The 22,009-nt window shown below is 42.2% G+C and overlaps 1 protein-coding gene across 6 annotated transcripts in view; it reads right to left on the bottom strand.

Annotated features, from left to right (window-relative positions):
• NFIX (nuclear factor I X) overlaps positions 1–22,009 on the bottom strand; it is a 167,810-nt gene that overhangs the window by 130,735 nt on the left and 15,066 nt on the right. For all 6 annotated transcript variants that reach the window (XR_005775683.1, XM_040414996.1, XM_040414994.1 and 3 more), the window contains one exon: positions 9,791–10,183. Coding sequence is in view for 5 of the 6 variants with exons in the window: in XM_040414996.1 (XP_040270930.1) it covers positions 9,791–9,817 (27 nt within the window). In the remaining variant the exon portion in view is untranslated. The remainder of the gene's footprint in view (positions 1–9,790; positions 10,184–22,009) is intronic.

The following is a 22,009-nucleotide window of genomic DNA, read 5'->3' as shown; positions in this document are numbered from 1 at the left end:
AGCAGCTGAAAAGTCATTGGGTGATGCACCTGGACAATGACATAAAGCAGATGAGTAAGGCCTCATGCACACGACCGTTGTCTGTTGAAAACTCGGAAAATGCACAGTTGTTCATCCGCGGCCGTGATCCGTGTTTCCTGTCCGTCAAAAAAATATAACCTGTCCTATTTTTTTGACGGACAACGGTTCACGGACCCATTCAAGTCAATGGGTCCGTGAAAAAACACGGATGCACACAAGATTGGCATCCGCGTCCATGGCCGTAGGCTACTTTCACACAGACGGATCGCAGAGTGATGGGGACGCTTCAAGTTAGAATATACTACGAACTGTGTACATGACTGCCCCCTGCTTCCTGGCAGCACCCGATCTCTTACAGGGGGCTGTGATCCGCACAATTAACCCCTCAGGTGCCGTACCTGAGGGGTTAATTGTGCGTATCATAGCCCCCTGTAAGAGATCAGGTGCTCCCAGGCAGGAGGGGGCACACCCCCCTCCCTCCCCAGTTTCAAATTCATTGGTGGCCAGTGGGCCCCCCTCCCTCCCCTGTATTACTGTACATTCATTGGTGGCCAGTGGGCCCCCCCTCCCTCCCCTGTATTACTGTACATTCATTGGTGGCCAGTGTGGCCCCTCTCCCTCCCCCTCCTAATTAAAATCCCCCCATCATTGGTGGCAGCGGAGAGTTCCGATCGGAGTCCCAGTTTAATCGCTGGGACTCCGATCGGTAACCATGGCAACCAGGACGCTACTGCAGTCCTGGTTGCCATGGTTACTTAGCAATTTTTAGAAGCATTATACTTACCTGCGATGTCTGTGACCAGCCGGGCGCTCCTCCTACTGGTAAGTGAAAGGTCTGTGCTATAAGCAATGCGCCGCACAGACCTTTCACTTACCAGTAGGAGGAGAGCCCAGCCGGTCACAGACAGCGAAGGTAAGTATAATGCTTCTAAAATTGCTAAGTAACCATGGCAACCAGGACTGCAGTAGCGTCCTGGTTGCCATGGTTACCGATCGGAGTCCCAGCGATTAAACTGGGACTCCGATCGGAACTCTCCGCTGCCACCAATGATGGGGGGGGGGGATTTTAATTAGGAGGGGGAGGGAGGGGGGGCCCACTGGCCACCAATGAATGTACAGTAATACAGGGGAGGGAGGGGGGGTCCACTGGCCACCAATGAATGTACAGTAATACAGGGGAGGGAGGGCCCACTGGCCACCAATGAATTTAAAACTGGGGAGGGAGGGGTGTGTTCCCCCTCCTGCCTGGCAGCACCTGATCTCTTACAAGGGGCTATGATATGCACAATTATCCCCTCAGGTCCGGCACCTGAGGGGTTAATTGTGCGGATCACAGCCCCCTGTAAGAGATCGGGTGCTGCCAGGCAGCAGGGGGCAGTCATGTACACAGTTCGTAGTATATTCTAACTTGAAGCGTCTCCATCACTATGGGAACGCCTCTGTGTTAGAATATACTGTCGGATCTGAGTTTCACGATCTAACTCAAATCCGATGGTATATTCTAACATAGAGGCGTTCCCATGGTGATGGGGACGCTTCAAGTTAAAATATACCATCGGATTGGAGAAAACTCCGATCCGATGGTATAATAGGGACTCCTGACTTTACATTGAAAGTCAATGGGGGACGGATCTGTTTGCAATTGCACCATATTGTGTCATCGTCAAACGGATCCGTCCCCATTGACTTTCAATGTAAGTCAGGACGGATCCGTTTGGCTCCGCAGGTCCAGGCGGACACCAAAACAACTTTTTTCTTCATGTCCGTGGATCCTCCAAAAATCAAGGAAGACCCGCGAAAGAAAAAACGGACACGGATCACGGACCTACGGACCCCATTTTTGCGGACCGCAAAAAAACCCGGTCGTGTGCATGAGGCCTTAATCAACTAAAAAGTGGCTTAAAATTAAAATATTTGTGTCAGAATCCTAACTGTAAAGGGGTTATTCAGCCTGTAGACATTGGTTGCCTATAGTCTATATATGTTATAAATAACAGATCAGTGATGGCCCAAAACCCAGCACCCGAATCAGTTGTTTTTGGGAGCCACCAGTGCCAGAACAAAACAGTGGACAGATCTGAAGAGGGAGGCTCCTTCCACTGTGTAGTGGGTGTGCCGCCATACTGCAGCTAGGCTGCCATTCAATTGAATGAGAACTGAGCTGCAATAACTCGCAGAACCATTACACAATGTATAGAGGTGCGCTTGCTGAGAAACTGATTGGTGGGGGTGCCAGATGTTAGACCCCCAACAATCTGATATTAATTACCAACCCTAAGGGTAGGTCATCCAAATCTCCAAGGTAGAAAACCCCTACTGAGATGCTTCGTCCTGACCTGAGCAGAGCCGTGCAAGGCATCCCAAAAGAATTGAGGAACTAAAACACATTTGTAGGGGGGAACAGTCGAAAATTTCTCCTCAACGTTTTACAGATCTATTTTGCAGTTATAGTAAACATTTGTTACAGGTGATTGCTGCTAAAGAGGGATCTACAAGTTATTAAATTCAAGGGTTCACTTTTTCTCCATGCCGTTTGGAGGTTTCTCAATGAAACACATGAGCTGTACAACTCAGACCATTACCTTTCATTAGCAATCAGTTCAGAAATCCAAAGGGTTCACTTACTTTTCCTTCTATGCAATGGCCCATACTGCTGCTCTGTATAGGGAGTAACAGTAAACACTGGCTTCCTGTGTTCTAAACTCATTTTACTCCCCTCATTCAGAGTCTAAAATGCCTTGTGTGCAGCTTTACATTGCACAACTGTTGCTATATTGTGAAGTAAGCTGCTTCGGTGCCTAGGGAGTTAAATAATCTGCTGCTGTCGTTATGTTAGCCCCGACTGCTCATTATTGCCTTATAAACCCAACGTAGCTCTGTATCACGTGATGAGGTAACGCAAGGTCAGCACTAGAGCCAGGACCCCGTCCAAACATACACAGACTCAGACGGGGGAGAGGAACGCGGAGAAGGAAAGAAACAAGGAAAAGTGTTGGGGGGTGGAGAGAAAGTGGGAAGAGACAGGGAAAGACGGCGAAAGAGAGGGGAGAAAAGCAGAACAGACAGAGAGAAAGAAGACCACAAGTGGGAGGAGGCTGTGCGCAAATTCTTACTACTTTTTCCATATGGACAGTGTCGGATTAAAAGTTACATTCCAACACACATAAAACTCCTACATCTGCTCAACTAATAGAGTAAGGGCTTTTGCCCGCGAACGTAAGGGCTCTGTGGACCGCAAATAGTGGTTCGCAATGCATGGGCACTGGCCGTGTGCACTCCATGCTGTGGATTCAGACCCATTGACTTGAACGGGTCCGCAATCTGCTAGATACGGCCAAAAATAGTACACGTCTTATCTTTTGCTATGCGGAGACAAGGACCCGAAAACCCATGGAAGCGCTTTGTTGTGTTTCCGTGGGCTTCCGATCCTTGCTACTGCTCCACAAAAGATATGACATGTCCTATCTTTGGCTGCATCTTGCAGATTATGGACCTATTCAAGTCAGCCGGTGCCCCTATATTGTAGATCCGTCGTTTGCGGTCCGCAATATGAGCACAGAGCCCTTACGTTCGTTGATAATAATAGTATCTACACACTGATAACAAACGCACCGTATAATGATAGTATCTATACACTTATAATAACACCGTATAATGATAGTGTCTATACACTGATAATAATCAAACCGTATAATGATAGTATCTATACACTGATAATAATCACACCGTATAATGGTAGTATCTATACACTGATAATAATCACACCGTATAATGGTAGTATGTATACACTGATAATAATCACACCGTATAATGGTAGTATCTATACACTGATAATAATCAAACCGTATAATGGTAGTATCTATACACTGATAATAATCACACCGTATAATGGTAGTATGTATACACTGATAATAATCACACCGTATAATGGTAGTATCTATACACTGATAATAATCAAACCGTATAATGGTAGTATCTATACACTGATAATAATCACACCGTATAATGGTAGTATGTATACACTGATAATAATCACACCGTATAATGGTAGTATCTATACACTGATAATAATCACACTGTATAATGATAGTATCTATACACTGATAATAATCACACTGTATAATGGTAGTATCTATACACTTATAATAATCACACCGTATAATGGTAGTATCTATACACTGATAATAATCAAACGGTATAATGGTAGTATCTATACACTGATAATAATCACACCGTATAATGATAGTATCTATACACTTACAATAATCACACCGTATAATGGTAGTATCTATACACTGATAATAATCACACTGTATAATGGTAGTATCTATACACTGATAATAATCACACTGTATAATGGTAGTATCTATACACTGATAATAATCACACCGTATAATGGTAGTATCTATACACTGATAATAATCACACTGTATAATGGTAGTATCTATACACTGATAACAAACGCACCGTATAATGGTAGTATCTATACACTGATAATAATCAATCCGTATAATGGTAGTATCTATACACTTATAATAATCACACTGTATAATGGTAGTATCTATACACTTATAATAACACCGTATAATGGTAGTATCTATACACTTATAATAACACCGTATAATGATAGTATCTATACACTGATAATAATCACACCGTATAATGGTAGTATCTATACCCTGATAATAATCACATGTATAATGGTAGTATCTATACACTTATAATAACACCGTATAATGGTAGTATCTATACACTTATAATAATCACATGTATAATGGTAGTATCTATACACTTATAATAACACCGTATAATGGTAGTATCTATACACTTATAATAACACTGTATAATGATAGTATCTATACACTGCTAATAATCACACTGTATAATGGTAGTATCTATACACTGATAATAATCACACTGTATAATGGTAGTATCTATACACTGATAATAATCACAGTGTATAATGATAGTATCTATACACTGATAATAATCACACCGTATAATGGTAGTATCTATACACTGATAATAATCACACTGTATAATGTTAGTATCTATACACTGATAATAATCACACCGTATAATGATAGTATCTATACACTGATAATAATCACACCGTATAATGGTAGTATCTATACACTGATAATCACACCGTATAATGATAGTATCTATGCACTGATAATAATCACACCGTATAATGGTAGTATCTATACACTGATAATAATCACAGTGCACAATATAATGGTAGCCAACGTCTGTTAGGGAAATCTAGAGGATGATTTTTCATCCTTCTGCGCCAGTTTTCCATCTGAAGAAAATTTCCAACCCTCACTTTGTGACATTTTAAACACTATTACACCGACATTTAGGTGCATGTTTTTATATGGAGTAATAGTTGGAGATATAGGAGAGATTTTATGTTGTACTAGAAGGAGCTTTATGGAGAGGTTAAATTAAGTAATAGATAGAGATATAGGACAGGATATATGGAGTAATAGAAAGAGATATAGAGGAGGATAAATGGAGTAATAATAGTATATGCAGGAGACGTTATATGGAGTAATAGGAGGAGATATAGGAGAGGATATATGTTGTAATAGAAGGAGATATAAGAGAGTAATAGGAGGGGTATGGAATAATAGGAGGAAATATAGGGAGAGGTGATATGAGTAATAGGAGGAGATATAGGACAGGTTATTTATATTAGGAGGAGATATCGGTGAGGTTATACGGAGTAATAGAGGAGATATAGGAGAGGTTATAAGGTGTAATAAAATGAGATATAGGAAAGGTTATATGGAGTAATAGGAGGAGATATAAGAGAGGTTATATGGAGTAATAGGAGGAGATATAGGAGAGGTTATATGGAGTAATAGGAGGAGATATAAGAGAGGTTATATGGAGTAATAGGAGGAGATATAAGAGAGGTTATATAGAGTAATAGGAGGAGAAATAGGAGAGGTTATATGGAGTAATAGGAGGAGATATAAGATAGGATATATGTAGTAATGGGATAAGATATAGGAGAGGTTTTATGGAGTAACAGGAGGAGCTATAGGAGAGAATATATGGAGTAATAGGAGATATAGGAGAGGATATATAGAGTAATAGGAGGAGATATAGGAGAGGTTAAATGAAGTAATAGGAGGAGATATATGGAGTAATAAGAGTGGATATAGGAAGATGTTATATAGAGTAGTATGAGTGATATATTATGATGGAGTAATAGATGGTGTAATAAGAGATGTAGGAGTGGTTATATGGAGTAATAGAAGTTATATGAAGGGTTATATGGAGTAATAGGAGGAGATATATGGAGAAATAGGGGAGGATATAAGGAGTAATATGAGGAGTTATAAGAGAGGTTATATGGAGTAATAGGAGGAGATATAGGAGAGGTTAAATGGAGTAATGGGAGGAGATATAGGAGAGGATGTATGGAGTAATAGGAGATATAGGAAAGGTTATATGGAGTAATAGGCGAGGATATAAGGAGTAATATGAGGAGTTATAAGAGAGGTTAGATGGAGTAATAGGAGGAGATATATGGAGTAATAAGAGTGGATATAGGAAGATGTTATATAGAGTAGTATGAGTGATATATTAGGAGGCTTCATGGAATAATTTAACATATACAGTAATAAAGTGAGCTTTTAGGTTGTGCTGCCAGGCGGAGATCTTATGTGTTGGAAAGTAGTGGTTTGTTAGTAGTGTGATAGTAATATATAATTTCACCACACAATTGAAAGTCATCAAAGTTAAAGTTAGGCTACTTTCACACTAGCGGCAGGGGACTCCGGCGGGTGAACACCCTGTCGGATCCGTCCTGCCGCTAGTGACCTTGTGCCCCCGGACTGCTGCCCAAACCCCATTGACTATAATGGGGGGCGGTGCGGCGTTCCGTCGGAGGCACGGCAGCACACGGCGAGAGGCTGCTGGATTAAATGTCGGACATGCCGCAGTTTTATTCTGGCAGCCTCTCACCGTGTGCTGCCGTGCCTCCGCCGGAACTCCGCACCCCCCCATTATAGTCAATGGGGATGGAGCGGCAGTCCGGGGGCACACGGTCACTAGCGGCAGGACGGATCTGACAGGCTTTTCACCCGACGGAACAGCCTGCCGGAGGTCCGTGCCGCTAGTGTGAAAATAGCCTTTCATGTTAGGTTCTGGCGTCTTTCACATGTCAGTGTTTGCTCAGTGATTTCTATCAATTTTTGTGAGACAGAAGTAGTTGGGGGTCAAAATCACATAACTGATACACATCTTTCCATTACAACTTATCTCTTTGGTGACTTCTTTTCTTGGTTTTGGCTCACAATTATTGAAGGAAATCACTGTCGTGTGAAAACAACCTTAGGGTTTTTTTAACTCGTGGACCTGTGCTGTCTGTGTTTTCAGTGGACAGCACAACTATCTGTTGATTTTAATGTGTTCATCGCTGACAGAACCTAGATGCCATATACATACTATCAGTGGTTTTTGGGGACCATTGGTAGGAGATGATCTGGAATAAGTTTTCATAGCCTTGCAGCGCATGTGGAATACAGATGACAAACAGAGGGCAAAGAATGGACACACAAACCAACACTGGACTTCTCTTAGACACTGAGGACATTTCGACATCTGTTTGTAGACATAGCAATGGGAAAGAGGCCTTGTAATAACTTTACAAATAGTCTTCATTTATAATCTAAGGTGACCAATTGAATTCCTTATTAGTTTTCACCAGTCTAGTACAAATGAGGGAACAGCACGATATGTTTGGGATGTCTCAGTCATTTCCATTAGGGCCATCTTTAGATCTTTATGTTTTTATGTATGGAATTGGATGAATAAGTGAAGTTTTTTCTTTTTGTTATATTCCTTTTACATTAATGAAACTTGAAGCAATTTATTTACAACAGAAGGGGTGTTACTCATCTAGGTTAATGAACTATGGAGTTTGAAGATCTGAGTGATTTTTTGGGGTCAAAATTCATTTGAAGGCAAATACATCTGCTCATATGAACCTTGCCATGCACATCTGCCACCCGACTGACCTTCCAAAATAAAAAAGGATCATTACTGCTGTTTTTTATGACATGATTTTAATTTCCAAATATATAATTACAGTTCCATTGTTTATTACTCTTTATTCAATGAATTCGTATTTGATTAGCTTTTTTTGTTTTATTACTAACATTTTTTCCTTAAAAATATATGGCATATTTAATGCACTGTAATGCATCGAAAATAAACCTTATTTGATATATCTTTATTAATGCGGCAGAAGAAAAATTATTATTGAGAACATCTACAATATTATATATTTCCATATGTTAGTAGAAATATGATTTTCTGTTTGTGTCTATTTTATATTTACTTATTCACATGTCTGTATATATTGAAGTACAACTATGGACTTATTATGTATGTAAATATAGCGTATCCACTATGGTATAGAAATAAATGTAAAAAAATGAAGGCCATAATTTTTTTTCAAAAAAAAAATATTTTTTTTATATTTATGTAACTACATTTTACCCTTCTAAGATACAAATGTCAGCCGTCAGGCATATTTTTAGCGTAGAAGCATATGTCTTCATATTTACCAGTCTCATTTATCAGGCCCGTCCCATTTACCATTTTCAACGCCTGGTTTAGGCGTCAAAAATGGTCTAAATGAAAGACAGCCAAGATCATATGAGTGCAGGACAATAGACCCGCGGGCGGCCCGACATCCACAGCATCAATGTAATCTCCCGCGTGCACGATGTATGCCGCTCCGGGACATATGGCCCACTCACGGACCGTATATCTTGGGGACGCATACGGTCGTGTGCAAGAGGCCTTACTTTTAGAAGCGCCGGTGGATCCACCAAAGTTATGTAGAGGCCAACGCCTCTTCATAACTTCGGCGGATCCACCTCCAGGTACAGGGTTTATTAAGACCGGCGTCTAAAACGCCGATCTTAATAAATGTGCCCCTATGAGTCTGTCTATTATCTATCTATTTATCTGTTTATCGATGTACATTTCTATCTTCCATCTATTTTTGCATCTCTCTAATATCTTTCTAACTGTGTATCTCTCTGTCTAATATCTATCACTATATTTTCAGCTCCCATCTATCTATGCATGCCATCTCTCTAATAGCTGTCTATCTAAGCACCTCTCCGATGTCTCTCTATTTATGTATTTGCCATCTCTCTAATAGCTGTCTATCTAAGCACCTCTCCGATGTCTCTCTATTTATGTATTTATCTCATATCTATCTTTCTTTTACCTATTGCCCAGTCGTAATAATTATTACTAACCAATGAACTAATTTTAAAGAAAACTTGATGGTTGCATATTTTGAACTACCTTATAGAATAAGTATAAAGATATGTTTTATAGTATTGACAAAACATGAACTTAAAATTGAAAATGGAAGCAATAAATAGCAAATTATCGTGAATACGAGTAGATTAATAACTTAGATTTTTAGCATAGTAACTTGCTTGAATTATTATGCTGCAGTGTTGATCGACAGAAAGGCAAAGAACCCAAGGTGCTTACTTCTTACCACAAAATTCAATGTGAAGACATGTTGGTACATCCCTCACTGGTGAGGCTTAAAGTTGGGTAAGGGGGTAGTATTATGAATGATGAATTCTAGTGGTGGAATCAATCTATATATTTTTTCTAATATTGCAAATCATGCAAAGAATGTATTTGGATCTTTATGTTAAACTTGAGATATAATAGAGTGATAGTAAAGGGAGAGCCATATAAGAGTATTGAAAGTTACCTGAGTCAGACAGTACGGAGAGTACATCTCTTCTGCTCCTTACAAATATGGGACGTCTCTTGTGTTTTTCCTCTCTCTCTCTCTAGCTACAGTCTATGACTGTTTCATTTTGTATGAAGGTGTTGCCAGTCCAAGATACTTGCTTTCCGTTGTTTCTTGCACCACAGAATATACCCTTATATTTGGGTGTGGTGTGGATGTCTCAGAGAGCTACTTTCTTCGGAGATCTCTGTATTTCTCGAGCCTTTTTCAAATGTGCTATTTTACAAGTTGATTTCAGAGAAGATGTCTCATGCTGGGTCTCGCTTTTACTCTGTGCTGGAAAATCTTTTTCCTTCCGATTACTCCTCTGGATGTCTCTTTCTTCGAATGCCTCTTTGTCTTTGTATGACTCTGAAAGTAAAAGTTTGGAGAAAGCTTTGAAACGGATTGAAAAAAAATGTGCTAAGAAGGGAGAGACAGCCAAACTCAGAAAAGAGACAGGAAAGAGACATGTGAAAAATAAAGTCAAATATGGAGTTGATATAGAATTTAAAAAATGCCACAAATCATGTCTAACCTCAATTCTTTTATCTAAAACTGTGAATAAGACGAGCTACACTTAATGGTGGCAAATAAGCATAGTACAGAACACCCAGGAAGAGGGAGGCCAGAGGCTCTTGAGACGAGACATCATTTCACCTCATGTCCTCATTTGATTATTTCCTTTTTTACCACTAAATTGTCTTTTTCTTTTTGTCTGTCACTTCTCTTTGTCACACCCTGTAGCTGCCAGAGACATTTGCCTAAAACTACTATTGTTGTGACTGAAATATCCTGGAGGGGGAAACACTAGTTCCGTATTGGAATTTGGTTCCAGTGGATAACTGACCGAATAAATCAAATGCATTGCTTATTTTATACAGTGGTTTTCTGACAAACAATATGTATCACATATACACCGTATAGTGAATAAGGGGGTCATTTACTAAACAGAAATACGCCTATATTGCGGCATAAAGGTCCTTTGCACTGCAATCTGCGACTTTTTCCCGTTCACGCCAGGTCTAAAAAGAAGGGTGGGGAAAGGGGGCGGGCCAGTAAGCCTATCTCATTTACCATTTTTTACGCCTGGTTTAAGTGTAGAAAATTGTCTAAATGTAAGACAGCTAGAGGCGGTGCCTCTACATAGCTCAGTTGGATCCACCGCCAGTTTTAGGAGATATTAAGACCAGCATCTAAAACACCACTCTTAATAAATGGCCCCCTAAGCGGCGCAATTTCCAGGGACCCCTAAAATGGAGGTCCCTGAGTTTCCTTTAAAAAAGTGAACAGTGGTACACATGCGTGACCCTAGCTCAATTTTCATTTATGAGACTGCGGAGTCTAGCACTCGGCAGTATTTCCAGTAGTCCCAGTGGTTACACATGCCTGCCACATTCCATCTTTATAGGGGACTCCAGAAACCCAGTTGTTCTGAAATCCTTTTTTTCTTACATTAGTTAGTATAAATCATCTCTATAAATCCTCACATATAACCTTGCCCCTTTATCACCATATATCTCCTCCTCCTCCTATATAGCCTATTTGAATATCTCCTGCTATAACTACACTACCTATAACTCTACCTATATCTCCTCCTATTAATTCATATGATTTCTCTCTATATCTCCTCCTATTACTCCATATAACCTCTCCTATATCTCCTCCTATTACTTCATATAACCTCTCCTATATCACCTCCTATTACTCCATATAACCTCTCCTATATCTCCTTCTATTACTCCATGTAACCTCTCCTATATCTCCTCCTATTACTCCATATAACCTCTCCTATATCTCCTCCTATTACTCTATATAACCTCTCATATATCTCCTCCTATTACTCCATATAACCTCTCCTATATCTCCTCCTATTACTCCATATAACCTCTCTTATATCTCCTCCTATTAATTCAGATGATTTCTCTCTATATCTCCTCCTATTACTCCATATAACCTCTCCTATATCACCTCCTATTACTCCATATAACCTCTCCTATATCACCTCCTATTACTCCATATAACCTCTCCTATATCTCCTCCTATTACTCCATGTAACCTCTCCTATATCTCCTCCTATTACTCCATGTAACCTCTCCTATATCTCCTCCTATTACTCCATGTAACCTCTCCTATATCTCCTCCTATTACTCCATGTAACCTCTCCTATATCTCCTCCTATTACTCCATGTAACCTCTCCTATATCTCCTCCGATTACTCCATGTAACCTCTCCTATATCTCCTCCTATTACTCCATATAACCTCTCCTATATCACCTCCTATTACTTCATATAACCTCTCCTATATCTCCTCCTATTAATTCATATGATTTCTCTCTATATCTCCTTCTATTACTCCATATATCCTCTCCTATATCTCCTCCTATTACTCCATGTAACCTCTCCTATATCTCCTCCTATTACTCCATGTAACCTCTCCTATATCTCCTCCTATTACTCCATGTAACCTCTCCTATATCTCCTTCTATTACTCCATATAACCTCTCCTATATCTCCTCCTATTACTCCATATATCCTCTACCCATATCTCCTCCCATTAAAGGGTTTGTCCAAGGTCAGAGCTGAACCCGGACATAATCCCTACTTCCCCCCTCTGACATGAGGATCGTGCAGGGCAAGGGCTTTTTTGTTTACAATTTTTTACACAACTTGGCGGAGCCTTCCACCTAACAGTGTTCCCAGTAACATCACCGGCACTAATGAACGGGCTATAGCACTTCCCTGGACAATTTACAGGCTGGGGCAGCGCTAGAGCCCGCCCATTAGTGACGGTGACATCACTGACCCGGTATGTCACCGGATCGAATGAAAAAGTCCTTGTCCTGCATGATTTAAGCGGAGGGCAGGGAAGAGCATTGGAGCATGAAATAGGGGAAGAAGGGGTTATGTCTGTGTTCAGCTCTGATCCCGGGTAGGGTTGTTTCGGGTTTCGAATTTTCGATACCCAATCGATACTTTTGCCTGGTATTAACCTCGATTCCAGGATTTGCCTTTTTTCTATACTAGGCTTCGCTATTGCGCAGTCTAGTATCAGAGAACAAGGAGCTGTCAGCGCGCTCCGTATTCTCCTTAGCAGCACAGGGGAGAAGGAAGCAGTCTCTCCCTCCCCCCTGTGCCGCTGCCACTAATGAGGAGAGAGGGGCGGGCGCACTGCACCACCAATGAAAGTAAATGTTTAATACAAATCCAGGAGGCAGGTGCTGGCGGGGAGCTGCGATTAGCGGCAGTTAACCCCTCAGGTGCTGCACCCGGCTCCTGTATTAAAGAGGACCTTTCTTCTGGCAAAAAATTCTGAACTAAGTATCCTGACATATACAGCGGCGCCCAGGGATCTCACTGCACTTACTATTATCCCTGGGTGCCGCTCCGTTCTCCTGCTATGTCCTCCGGTATCTTCGGGGACTTAGTTATACTGGGCGGAGACTGCCATTGTTCTCCTGGGTGTCTCCTTCTCCCAGGCTGTCAGCTCTGTGCTGCGATTGGCCAGTGCTACAGCCTGGGAGAAGGAGTCTCCGCCCAGTGTAACCAAGTCCCCGAAGATACCGGAGGACATAACGGGAGAACGGAGCGGCGCCCAGGGATAATACTAAGTGCAGTGAGATCCCCGGGCGCCGCTGTACTTAGTTCAGAATGTCTAGATATTCCTGAATGGTAAGGCTTAAAATAGACAAACTAATTGGATCTGGCCCTGTGTTTGTTGATTGAAATGTACATCTTTGGATTATTTTGTGATCACCTGTATCAGGAATTCATCACTTCAATAAATTGTCCAGTTTTATACCTGTCCCCACTATGTGACTTGTCCCATGTTTGAATGCCCTTTTTTATATTCTTTTTATATTCTTGTCATAGAAGTTTATTATTTTGCCATGACTCATTCTATCCTCAATGTTCTGTATAAGACATTAGGGTGACTATTAGAACATTCTTAGTCTCCCTGCTATTATTGTAAAACAGAGTTGGCAGGTTGACCCTGGTGAATTTTACATCGCCCGCTGTGCCCAGACTTCAGCACAATTTTATTTTACCATACTTCTCACGTAGTGCCATGGGAGATGTATGTCTGAACATCATGGCAGCACCCAACACAGTGACTAAAGCTGGGATTGAGCTGATTAATTTCTGTGACACCTACCGATGCTTGACAGCGCTAGAGTACAACTTCAACTTGGTCTAGCGCTGTCAATCAAGGGGGGGGGGGGGGTAGTCACATAGCGGTGCTTGTACTGAAAAAGCCCGTCTCCTGATGCTCGAAATTGTTTGCCAGCAAAGGAATAAAAGTATGATTTTATCAACAACCATGGTGCAGACAGCGAGAAGGAAGGTATCATTTTAAACTACAGGATCACCCCTACCAGGCTATGTGTTTGGTTTTATAGGGCTGATCCAGGTGACAGAGCCGCTTTAATCCAAACATATCATTGTATACATGGGGCATTCAATTTTAAAAAAACATAATTTTTAATTATCATAAATAAAACCAGGTCAAAATAAGACCCAAATAAATCAAACACAAACATACGGGCCTCGAAATATTATTAATAAAACGTAAAGCAGGACAAAGAAAAAACAAAGAGCCCATGGTATTTCAAATAGGAGGCTCATGGTGTGGCATTTATTGTAGGTAAAAGGGTACAGGGATATGGGAACTGTCCGTAGTTAACCTGACTACCCCCGGCCACAAGGAATAATCACCGTGATGGTGTGTGACCCCTGCATTACAACCTACCTGGAAAACACCCTGTTTAACCCTATATTTATTGCATTTTCCCCACTAGAGTTCCTCCGGGCACTTCTATAGGATTAAAGGATCAATATCCTAACTATCTTGTATAAAAACACAACACTTAATAACTATGTCCAGAGCCACAGGAAGGCAGATTCTCAACTATGGACAAAAGAATAACCAAAACATGCAATAATGGACTAGTGTTGCCAGAATGAACATACACCAAATGATGGCCAAGCCAAAATACACATAGGCTGACACCAACGATAGAAAGATATCCTAATGTGTAAGACAGCAGGCTCATGATAGAGCCACTCACATATCCGCCGGTCCAGATGATGATACGGCAGATACAGACAGGTGTGGGTAACATTGTGGAGCAAATAATAATCAGCGCCCTCTACAGCGTTCATACGTCAGCGCCTTACCCAGCGTGACCAAAGTCATCACATGATCCAACCTACGCCTAGGGAGGAGACGCGGCTATGTTATCTGGCCAAAAGAGGCCAAGACTCCCCAGGCCCCATGCACAGTTGTCAGGGACGCTGTGTGTTGAAGAAGTCATTAAACACCAGCTCAGGGGGACCGCAATGGGGAACTTGTGTGATCCTACATATGCTAATCTCCTCCTAGGCTGGTGGGAGAACACTATAACAGAGTCCCAGTAATATTGTAATAATAACTTTTTTTTCAATTATGGCAAAGATTTCGCTGTAAATAAGAACTTAACTAATAGACTGACTATGGGCTATTGTCAAGTACAAGGGCATTAATGACTAACAAGTAGTAAACTAAGACAAATTAAAGATTCATAAAAATGTGCAGAGGTAAGTCTAAACCTCCAGGCACTTGCGATCTAAATCTATAGATCCATTTAGTTTCTTTTTGAAGAATCCACCTATCCCATTTGTCCTGATGGGTTGGAAAGATAACTCTACCTCTATGGGATTACCTCTGTGATAGACATGCAAATGATTAGATACTGTGATATCTTTTTTTATCATGAAGATCATTAACATGCTTGCAGTTTCTTTTTCCGAATTCATGAAAGGTTTTGTCCACATAGTTAGGCTCCATTCAGACGTCCGTAGTGCTTTGTGGATCTGCAAATTGCGTATCCGCAATACACCCGGCCGGCACCCTAATAGAAATGCCTATTCTTGTCTGCAATTGCGGACAAGAATAGGACATGCTCTATTTTTTTCCGGAGCTGTGGACCGGAAGATCGGGGGGCGCGCTCCGGAAATGCGGATGTGGACAGCACACTGTGTGCTGTCCGCATCTCTTCTGGCCCTATAGATAATTATTGGGTCTGCACCCGTTCCGCATAATTGGGGAACGGATGCGGGCCCATTCTACGGACGTCTGAATGGACCCTTAAAGGGGTGTTCTGGTTACCATAATTATAACTTATGTTTTAGACTAATTCATCATCAATAATTACCTATTATAATTTAAATTTCACTTATTCTATTCAGTAGTTATAAAAATAGTTTTCTTCTTCTCCTACCCACTGTGTTTCCTTATAAATTACCAAGACATCGACCTGCAGTTCTGAGCCTTTGTTAGGTCGCGCATGCTCAGTGTGTTGCTATCAGTTCTCTAGCTAAATGTCTTGTGAAATAAAGGGCGTGTTAGTGTTCTGGGGATTACAACAAAATCGCCAAGATTGTAGGTATTCTTTGCACAGATGAAGTTTTTTTTGGGTACTATCTCTCTTTACGGAGAGTGCCTGAATCTGCGTGAGGTGGCTTATAGGCCATACATGCTACTCTGGAAGTCTGGGAATAAGGGATGCAAATGAGCTCTTATCAATCGCTGCCACTGATCCCACAAGATGTATAGCACCAGATTTGATCCTATAAGTCAATGTTCGTCCCTTTGATGCCCTCTGACGCCCTACATCTAGAGGCATGAGAGGCAGAGCTTGCTGAGAGCTCACAGATAAAGATGCCATTTTTGTGGTATGAATAAAAGCACAGGCTGTGCACCCTCCACAACGGTCATCTATCTAACCAAGTTCCCATAGGTCTAGGCAGGGCCGGATTAAGAGCATCATGGGCCTGGTGCTGAGGATTTTGCTGGGCCTTTTTATGGAACTGCACTCAGTGTCTTAATTACATATATATTTTATCGATACCATTAAAGTATTTTGTTCCTGCAACTACCCCTTCATTTGGCGTCTATCTTGGCAACATGGAGGGGGACCACGGGAGGGGGACCCTGAGGGTGGGGCACCCTCAGGGCACTATAGTGTCAGGAAAACCGCTTTGTTTTCCTGACACTATAGTGATCATTTAACATGACTATGAAGATTACTGTTTTCTAGCTGCTGTGGACTGTGGACAACAGCAGCTAGAAACAGTAATTTTCATAGAGCTGTGTTATGATTTATGGACACAGCACTCAGCATGCTTAGCCAGTCAGATAGAAGGCTGGCTAAGCATGCTGAGAGCTGTGTCTAAATAACATAACACATTAAAGGGATTCTGTCACCAGGTTTCACCCCTGTCAGCTAAAAATATGCTGATGTTCAGGGCGTCTGCACGATTCCTAATGTGGGCTTATAAATGTCATCTGTGGGCTTATTTAGCTAAAAAACAGCTTTTACTAACCTGTCAGTCAAACAAATAAGGTGCCCAAGGGGATGTTAATGAATGCAAGGTGCCGGCCGCACCCGCCGCCGTTCGTGCCCAGCGCCGCCTTTCCGGACTTCTGCGCCGCCTCCTAATCCTCTGTGCAGCCTCTCGCTCTCCCTCCCTCCCCCCTCCTCTGCTGTAAGATCTTGCGCATACAGGGGTTGAGCGAAGTGCCGGCGCATGTGCACTTCGCTGTAAGAAGCCAAATGGAGAAGTCTGCACGGGCGCATCAGGCAGAGCCCTGTGCGCAAGCGCGAGATCTTACAGCAGAAGGAGGGGGGAGGGAGGGAGAGCGAGAGGCGGCACAGAGGATTAGGAGGCGGTGCAGAAGTCCAGAAAGGCGGCGCTGGGCACGAACGGTGGTGGGTGCGGCGGGCATCTTGCACCCATTAACATCCCCTTGTGCACCTTATTGGTTTGACTGACAGGTTAGTAAAAGCTGTTTTTTAGCTAAATAATCCCACAGATGACATTTATAAGCCCACATTAGGAATTGTGAAGACGCCCTGAACATCAGCATATTTTTAGCTGACAGGGGTAAAACCTGGTGACAGAATCCCTTTAAAGAAATTACTGTTTCTAGCTGCTGTGGACTGTGGACTGTGGACTAGCAGCTAGAAACAGTAATTTCTTTAATGTGTTATGTTATAGAGACTGAGCTCTCAGCATGCTTAGCCAGTCAGTAATTTTCATAGTGCTGTTATGATTTATGGACACAGCTCTCAGCATGCTTAGCCAGCCTTCTATCTGGCTGTTTCTGAGCCTGTGGACTGTGACTCTCAAGATGCAAAGCCAGATAGAAGGCTGGCTAAGCATGCTGAGAGCTGTGTCCATAAATCATAACAGCACTATGATTGCCCTCCCTTCCAGCTGGATGAGTTTATCTGATACCTGCCCTGCTCCAGAAGCTCCTGCTGTCTCACGGGCTGGTGTGGCTGAGCGCTGTGGGCCATGTGCTGGTCGAAACCGCTGAGTAGGTTGTACACAGCGCAGCGTGCAGGAGGGATAACCGCGGGCGCACTGAGGTCATATCCGGCGGGCCGGCATTACAGGAACCGCACCAGCTGCTCTGACGTCCTGCCGCCGGATATCCTGTGACGTATATCCGGCGGCAGGACGTCCGAGCAGCTGGTGCTGTTCCTGTAATGCCGCGGCCCGCCGGATATGACCTCAGTAGTGATAGGAAGTTCGGATCTTTCAGATGAATCGGTTCATTTGAATCAGCTCATTCAAATGAACCGATTCATGAATCGGATCTTCGGTTCACTTGCTGAGTCACTGACTGCTGAGCTGACTCGCAAGTGAACCGAAGACTCTAGGTGCTGGTGCGCATGCGCAGATGCTATCCATTCGATTCACTTGCTGCTGCTGACTCAGTCGGCTCTTCAGCTCTCTAATGAGTGAGTCCGGATCAGGAAGAGTGATTGATTATAGTGATAGTGAAGGGAAGCTGAGGCTGACGCCGGACAGGAGGACTCAGGAGCTGTCACTGTGGTGTGCATTGGTGTCTGTTGTGCATTGTTACCCACAGTGACAACAGTCTGACACTGACAGTAGTACAACCAACCAAGTGAAGTGAAATGTGAATGCACAGGGAAAACTATGTGCTGAACTGATAACAGTATTACAGTAACACAGTCACTGGCTGATAATAAAATAGTCCCCACAGTCCCCACTTAATGGAATCCATAAAGGAGATGTGAACCCACCCTTAGTTATATAGCTACTGAATGAGATGCCTTTAACATATATATCTCCTGAGAAGCCAATTTGATCCTAAAGGGTTAATTCAACCTGTAATCTAAACTCTGTGTCATCTGTCACTTCTCTTATCTCTCTGCTCCTGTCAAAGGCTTACATAGAAATCACTGGGCCCCATAGCAAGAATCTAAATTGGGCCCCCATTCCCCTTTTATAGCCCCTCCCACTACCCATTCCAGGCCTCTCTCTTTGTTCCATGAACTATGTTCGCTGCTGTTTTATAATTTATGCCATCAGGGCCGGATTGGGATTACAAAACAGGCCTGGCACACAAAAGAGGCATAATAGATACAGTGTGTACAGATGTATAGTGTATACAGCAGTGTACTGATATGTGAGGAACGTGGTATAATATATGCAGTGTGTTCAGGTATATAGTATATACAGCAGTGTACTGATATATGAGGTATAAATTACAGCTCGTACCTCACATATCAATCCAATACTGTATATACAATATACCTGTACACACTTCATCTATTATACCTCGTACCTAACATATCAGTACACTGCTGTATATACAATATATCTATACACACTGCATATATTATACCTTGTACCTCACATATCAGTACACTGCAATATATATTATATATCTGTACATATTGCATCTATAATACTGTTTAATATATGCAGTGTGTGTGTGTGTGTGTGTGTGTGTGTATATATATATATATATATATATATATATAGAGAGAGATGTGAGGCATACAAGGTATAATACTGTAGGTGCAGTGTTTATAGAAATATGTGGTCAGTTATGCATTATGGTCACTGTGTGTGTGAAGTACATGAGGTAGTGGTCACTGTAACTGTCTGAAGTATTATACATGAGTGAGCAATCAGTAAAAACAGGGCATGGAGGGGGGGGTAAATGATGAAAAGTGGAGGACCTCCTCTTACCACTCCATTCCAGTCTGTATGGATCAATGCAGAGCTGCTTGTGAACTTCTAATACTTGCTGTTAGGGGTTGAAGGACCTGTGATGATGTCATCACAGGTCCTGGCAGATGTACCTTTCAAACCTAGGAACTACACCATTTTTGGTGCTGTTCCTTTGCTAGATTCTGCAGGACCTGTGATGCTGAAGATGATGTCATCACAGGTCCTGGCAGATGCACTGTTCTAACCTGGGAACTACACTTTACACTGTGCAATTCCCTTACAGGACCTGTGAAGACTCCCTGTACTACTCAGACCTGCCAGTGCTTGCCTTGCCTCAGCTCTGATTGGTTGGTGGGCGGGGAGGGGAGGGGCTGGCAGAAGCAGCTTCCACTCTAGGATCATATTACGCTCCTCCCAGTCCCTCCCTCAGGCTCCTGCTGCCAGCGTGAGGTGAGCGTCTCTGCATTGTGTGTGTGCTGTGTGACGCTGTGTACAACAGAGGACTTTTAACCCTCCCGACGGCCTTTTGGCTGGCAGATGGGCCTATTTTATGGTAGGGGCCTGGAGCTGCAGCTCCATCTGCCCCTACGTTAATCCGGCCCTGGGTCTAGGGAGTGTATAGTGGCTGTGAACTAGCCTATCGTTCAGGCTCCTTCATTTGCGGTATGTGATACTGGGGTGGTCAGGGATCACATCTGAGAGATTCGTGTCCATCCTCAGTATTTACTGATGGGAATCCTCACTTCCCTGTTAGAGGAATCTGTGGTGATCAATCTAATCAAGGAGTTGGATGTAACAAGCTGTTTTGGAGTAAGGATTTCATGATGCAAAATTGGAGTGGGATATACCCTCGCAGTAAATCTAGTTCACAATTTCCTAGTCACCATTTAAAAATAAAGTAGAGCAATTGCTTTGGACTCTCAAATATTGGCCCTTGGGAATCCTTCTCCGTAGGGCCGGGGGTAATAACTATCCTTTTTGTTTTGCAAAAGTTTGGTAATTCTAATAAATTAATATAACGTGTCCAAAATAATATTTTCTCGTTACACCACACAGGATCATCAGGGAAAACTATAGTGTCCTCCCACAAGCCCAGGAGGAAATTAACATATGTAGGAGCACACAAGTTCCCCATTGCAGTCCCCCTGAGCTGGTGGGGTTGTGTTTGATGACTGCTTCAACATACAGCGACCCTGACAACTGTGCATGGGGCCTGGGGAGTCTTGGCCTCTTTTGGCCAGATAACATAGCTGTGTCTCCTCCCTAGGCTGCCGGCGTAGGTTGGATCATGTGATGACTTTTCTCATGCTGGGTAAAGCGCTGATGCATGAATGTAGAGAGCTCGAATTATAAATTGCTCCACGATGTTACCCACGCCTGCCTGTATCTGCCACATCATTATCTGGGCTGCTGGATATGTGAGTGGCTCTATCATAAGCCCAGTGTCTTAAACCTTCTGATATATTTCTATCTTTGGTGTCAGACTGTGTATTTTGGCTTGCCCATCATTTGGTGTATGTTCATCCTGGCAACACTAGTCCATTATTGCATGTTTTGGTTATTATTTTGTCCATAGTTGAGTATCTGTCTCGCTGTGGCTCGGGACATAGTTATTAGGTGTTGTGTTTTTATACAAGACTATTGTTAGGATATTGATCTTTTATTCCTATAGAGGTGCCCTGAAGAACTCTAAGTGGGGGAAATGCGTTGGGTCAGGGTAGGGTTTAGTAGTTTTTTTTTTTTACGGATAGGTTGTAGTGCAGGGTTCACCAACCGCCAGGGTGATTTCTTGTGGTTAGGGGTAGTCAGGGCTAATTTGGAAGAGTTCTCATACCCCTGTACCCCCTTTACCTACAATAAATGCCACCCAATAAGCCTCCTATTTGAAATAACGTAGGGTCTCTGTCCTGCTTTTTGTTTTTTAGTATTAACATTTTTGGGCCCCTTTTTTGTGTTTGATTTAAATGGGTCTTATTTGACCAGATTTATTTATAATAATTAAATATTGTTTTATAAATGTAATGCTCTATCTATGCTATGATATAGATATATAGGTTTTTTGTTAAAGGGGTTCTCCAGGAATGAAGAAAATGAAAATACTTAAATATTACTTTATTATAAATATATTCTCAAATACCTTTCATTAGTTATAATGGCTCGTTT

This window comes from Bufo bufo, chromosome 1 (assembly GCF_905171765.1).
Source record: "Bufo bufo chromosome 1, aBufBuf1.1, whole genome shotgun sequence".
Taxonomy (NCBI): domain Eukaryota; kingdom Metazoa; phylum Chordata; class Amphibia; order Anura; family Bufonidae; genus Bufo; species Bufo bufo.
Note: the sequence above shows the minus strand (reverse complement) of the source record. Positions and strands in the feature narration are given on the sequence as shown.